Source organism: Homalodisca vitripennis, chromosome 2 (genome assembly GCF_021130785.1).
Source record: "Homalodisca vitripennis isolate AUS2020 chromosome 2, UT_GWSS_2.1, whole genome shotgun sequence".
In the NCBI taxonomy this organism is placed as follows: domain Eukaryota; kingdom Metazoa; phylum Arthropoda; class Insecta; order Hemiptera; family Cicadellidae; genus Homalodisca; species Homalodisca vitripennis.
Window position 1 is genome coordinate 46,357,861 of NC_060208.1, and position 6,000 is coordinate 46,363,860.

General features: G+C 29.1%; 1 protein-coding gene across 2 annotated transcripts in view; it reads left to right on the forward strand.

Annotated features, from left to right (window-relative positions):
- The window catches only part of LOC124353881 (putative E3 ubiquitin-protein ligase UNKL), a 95,377-nt gene extending 90,968 nt beyond the window's left edge, over positions 1-4,409 (forward strand). Inside the window, exon 15 of one of the 2 annotated variants that reach the window (XM_046803924.1) lies at positions 2,327-4,409. In XM_046803924.1, coding sequence (XP_046659880.1) covers positions 2,327-2,500 — 174 coding nt within the window. In that variant the 3' untranslated portion in view covers positions 2,501-4,409. The remainder of the gene's footprint in view (positions 1-2,326) is intronic. The other variant, XM_046803923.1, reaches the window with a different exon arrangement.
- The last annotated feature ends 1,591 nt before the right edge of the window (positions 4,410-6,000 follow it).

The window sequence follows — 6,000 nt, forward strand, 5'->3', positions numbered from 1 at the left end:
AAAGGAAAGAAAAATGTACTGAAAGAGTGCATGAATAGAAATAAACAAAAATACTTCGATGATAAAATTCTATACTCTGACAACAAACCAAAAACAACTTGGAAAATAATTAAATATGAGGTAAATAAACAATCCAATATAAATCATAATAAAAGTATTATTGCAAATGGAAAATTAATATCTAATCCTGTTACTGTAGGAAACACTTTTAATGATTTTTTTGTGACAGCCGTTGACTTGCTAGTATTACCTAACATACCTCAGCTCAACTCTATTTATACCAATAGTGAGCATCTGACCTGTGCTCGGCCATGTTTCAGATTTCAACCGGTGTCTGAGTATCAGTTAAAAACAATTGTTTTGTCATTTAAAACTAAGTTTTCTGTGGGGCACGATGATATACCAATTGATATTGTGAAAAAATCTGTTAACTTTATTATAAAACCTCTTGTCCATGTAATCAATTCTTCTTTAATTTCAGGAATATTTCCTGATATTTTAAAAGTTGCCAAAGTGATTCCTCTCTTTAAAAAAGGTAATGTGACTGATCCAGCATGCTATAGGCCAGTGTCATTGCTCCCAATTTTTTCTAAAATATTCGAAACAGTGGTTTATGATCAGCTTTTAAAACACCTAGAGTCTAATGAACTGTTGGACAAACAACAACATGGCTTTCGTCGTGGAAAATCAACAATAACGGCCGGTATAGAATTTATCCAGTCCATTATTGACTCAGTTGATAAAAGAGAAAAAGTAATTGGGATATTTTTAGATCTTACCAGAGCATTTGATAGTGTCAGTCATGTAAAGTTAATAAGGAAATTAAACAGCTTCGGTATATATGGAAAGGAGCAAATGTGGTTTGATTCCTATTTAACAAATAGAAAACAATATGTAGAAATAGAAGAAACCATTTTTCACAATAAAAATCATTATGTGAGGGCTCATAGATCACAGCTGCAGACACTACGGCATGGTGTGCCCCAGGGGTCTATCCTGGGTCCTCTATTGTTTTTATGTTATATAGGAGGTTTGCCAGGGGTGATGGAGGGGTTGGATGGTGGCGTGTGTCTGTATGCTGATGATTCAAATGTTTTGTTTTCTGGTCAGAAGCTTGAGAATATTGAAATTTCATCATATATTGGTCTAACTAGGATTAAGGATTTTTTTGACAAAAATAATCTTTTATTAAATTCAGATAAATCTAATTATATTTCTTTTTCTACAAAGCAATCCAGATCAAATTTAAACTGTGACATTTTTCTAGACAATGACAGACTTAAACAAGTAGACCACACAAAGTTTTTAGGACTTATAATAGATAAAAATTTAGCTTGGGATAAACATGTAGATCATGTTACTAAGAAGATGTCTACTGGTCTATATGCATTGCGACAAATGGCAAAAATTAGTAATTTACATACACTTAAATTAATATATTTCTCTTTGATCCATTCACATTTAGCTTACGGAATAAGCATTTATGGAGCAACAACAATAAGTAATTTAGATAGGCTTTTGGTCCTACAAAAAAAATCTTTGAGAATAATGAAAAATTTAAGATATACAGATTCTGTTAAACATATTTTTTCTGAACTTGGAATTCTGACAGTATATGGTTTATACATATTTGAATCAATAATTTATGTAAAACAATTTTTTGATCCGATACTACAAACCAATAAACATACATATAATACCCGTTTTAATAGACATGTCGATCAACACAATCTTGAATTTTACAAAAAGAAAACATATTATAGAGGTGTTAGATATCTACATAATTTACCAACAAAATTTATAATGGAAACAAATCTGTTAAAATTTAAAAAAGAAGTCAAAGATTATTTAACTAATTTGTCTCTATATTCTTTTGAGGAATATTTCAATACAAAAACCAATTAATTCATTTAAAGAAGAATTGAAGATAAATTGTTGAGATGTTACGATTGTATTTTTTTTTACTTATATTTTAAAATTAATATTAGTATTTAGTTTCATTGTAGTGACGCTATTCTTTGTACCTTGTACATATTACAGAATAAAGTAGTTTGACTATGACTATGACTATTTCTTGTTTATAATTGCACAGAAGTTGTTTGACATTTGTACATCATACATTAATTACATACATATTTTTTAAACTATTTTTATCATAACTCCAGGCTACTTGGATAGCTGATATAGAGAGCACCCAACCAACTTAACGAGGTTCCACCTTAAAATAATTATGATATATTAAATAAATTTAAAATTAACGGAACAACAAATCTACTGTTCTGTGCAGATTGCCAAAAATAGAGTTTAGTAATTTTTTTTTCTGCAGGTCCTGTATCTTCAAACTGCAACCAAGTGTATGGTCTGCGAAGAGCGCAATCGCTCAGTAACACTAGGTCCTTGCAACCATTTTGTGCTCTGCTCAGTCTGCGCTCCACAGCAGCAAGACTGCCCTTACTGTCAGGCGCCCATCATCGCTCACACACGATCTAACCTCACGTAAGCGCGGGGTCGTAGGCACGTTCGTTGGGTCAAAACGCTATTTTCGCCATAGTACTCATTCGAATGAAACAGGATAGAACTTTGGTGGTGAGGAGGAAAAAGATTTTAATTGAGGGATTTTTTTTTCATAACATTAGTTCTTAATATAAAAAGGTTTTACTCAGTGGAAAGGGTTCTATAGCAATGATCAGTGGTGTGAACCCACGATAGTTTATAAAAGTAACTCACAAAATGCAATGGATGTTTTTCTCATTAGCTGTGCTATGGTAAATAAATACAGTCTAATTCCCTACTCTGCTATTTTGATGACTTTTGTAATTGCTTTATTTAATATTCTTTTGTATCAATCAGTATGATTTTTTATTAGTATTAGTACTATGGTAATAAAGTAAAATATTTTTTATTGACACATTTTTAGAACTTTTAGGATTATTTTACTGTCTGCTGATTCAGGTTTTTTACATATTGTTGCATTTATTTTATTTCTTAAACATAGTGGTATTTTACTTCTAAACCTACATGAAACCTTAAGTGTTTTCCCCTCAATTATTTACTGTATAGCAGATCAAATATATTTGTACAATAAATTATAAAATTAATCCCAAATTTGTGTGTTAAAATAAATGCTATAATCAGCCAATCTCTTGCATGAGACAAATTTTGTACAAATAATTGAGTTTTTAATTTTCTTTCTGGCTTTACTAATTGATTATTCATGTTCCAAATAAGTATTACCTTATAAATGTGGCTTTGCTGTTCAAATCACACCCTATTAATTCAAATCTTATTATACTATTTATTAATCATAAATAGGTTTCGGCATGAAAAGCAAACGTTGTGTATGGATTATTTAGTTTGTTTGGTATATTGGCATAATTGTTTTATTACTTCTGACATTGCTATTTTTGTATTATGCTTTTGAAATAAATAATTTTTAAAGTGTACCAAAGAAACACTACACTAAGAAGACCTCTTAATCTTAATAAATTTAAATTATAATTATTCAGCTTAATTTTCATTCTTGTATGTTCATCTGACATGTTCATTAATTGCTCAATGTGGCACATGGGAACTTCTCAGATCGTACATGCATACATTGTTTTGATGTTTTAACATCTATGAAGTACTTAGAATAATATCAATCGATATAAAAAATGTACTTGTGTCCTATTTGAATTTGATGAATCATCTGTATTTTGATTACTACACAATAATCATTGGAAATAAAAACTAATATTACATAATTTGATTTTCTCATAATAAGGTTTAATGGTAGAGATTAGCCTACTCTTGATTCTTGAATCGCCAGATTCCTGCAATAATGACTTATGCTTCAAAACTTACATTTAGTATAAATATATAAAAATCATTTGGGTAGGTTGTCAAAGTGTCTCAGTTGAGAACTGTAACTTAAGAAATTCAAATAGTATGTTCTTTTTTCGAATTTATTTCTAAGGTGATACAATTTCAATTCTAATAATATTATTGTTTTGCAGTTTCTGAAATTGGCGTAAAGATTTGCAAAGATATATACATGCAATTTTAGTTTCTTGGAACTGAGATACTAAATATATCTATATATTGTTATACACAAACACAAAATTCTATTTTACACATATCTGAGACATTCCAATGGTCTTTGCTTATATGTGTTTTTTATTCAGCACATAGTTTATTATCATCATCAGAATTAGGATTAAAATTTTTTAATGAATTTCAAATGTAACCATATCAACAGTTAAAAAAGCCAAATTATACCAACAACGAAATTTCTGAAAACAGTTTTATTTAATGTACAAAATTTCCCCAAAAATACAAGATATTTTACTCATAATCTTTACATTTAGATATAAATAAAAGTAGGAAAATGTATTTTAGCTGTGAAACTAAATATAATTGCCAAGAATTTACAATTAATTGAAACATAAATCTGTCTTTTCTTGGTATTTATTATTTTATTTTAAGAAATAAAATATCAAACTTTGTATTTTTGGGGCAATTTTTTATATTTCCTAAAATTTTAATGCTGTAGTGCAAATTTTTTTAAGTATGGCAATGAAATACATTTTTTAAGTCACCATTTTGAAATTATTGTAATTTTTGGTGTAATCTTCCTTTGAATTCGAGGTAGCGGTATTCTATTCTACTCTATTGGTCGTTAGTTGTCGATTATACCTTTATGTGGCTATTAGCTAGAAAGGTTCTCACCAATTACTTTTATCTGTTTGATCAAGGAAAAATAATCTGAATTGAATTTAAAACTGTTGAATGTTGGATTTCAATGTTGGAATGTTCAAGTTTATATTCAATACAATATACACAAAACAACAAAATTAAAATCCTTCTATTTCATAATTATTTTCAAGAGCGGTAATGTATGGAACACTATTATTTCTATTATTTAAACAGTCTTGGTCACTTAATAACACATTTTTTAATCAACCCATTGTAAAAAAATAACAAGACTATCAAATTCTTTACTGTGGAAACTAATATAAATATTTTATAAAAGTAGACAAAAGCATGACACATTGAAATGTGCAGGTTTTACCCCTTAAAACGCTAAAGAACATGGTGTGATAGGAGCAGATTCCTTTGGTAATAGATAGTTAGGTCACAAATAGCGTACCAAGATTTGACATAAAAAAGCCGTCCACTTCAAAATATACAAAATTTCTCTACAAAACTTTGATTTGTAGCAGCCTAGACTGCTTTGAATAATCAAGAATTAAAATTGGTTGAGGTTCAAGTTCAAATTAACTGATGTATAGACATAATACTGGTCACAGTTGGAGAAATAATGCTAATCATTTCACTGAGAGAATTAAACATGTGATTGTATCACTCACAGTTCTCCACCTGAATATGCTTTCCATTCATGTTTGTGCAATATTGTGTGAAATCACCATAGTAACAGAGGTGGTAGAGTACTTCACAATCAATCCCTTAAAAGGAACTTATCTCAGTGTGACCGCCTTTGTCTGATCTAGATACTCAACTGAAGTTGTTAATACTTCAATATTAATATTTTTAATCTAATTGAAATCTGTGCCAGAATCTAGTTCAAGTTGCTAATTAAATATATTAGTTACATTTGTAAATTAGTACTTAAGAAGCAGGAAATAATCCATTTGTGGATTTGAGTGTAAATTAAATATCTTTGATGTTACTGTGAATCGGTTGATTCAAGAATCAGAATAAGATCAACCCATCTTTATAACATGATTGGACAGCAATGTCATAATACAAGAGTTAGAATCTAGATAGGCCTAAGTAAATAATGTCTGAAGATGATTCCAATTGGTCAAATCATTTAGGTAACTTGTTAATAGATCAGCAATGTTTTGAAATTATTATAATATCGTTTTCAAACAAAAATTGTTTGATATGTTGTTAGTTTGTTATAAAATATTATTTCTCATTCTTATTATATTTAGTAGTACTCATGCTTTTTTCATTTGACTTTTTTTTCTTTTTATTAGACCCCTTCAAATTCAACAG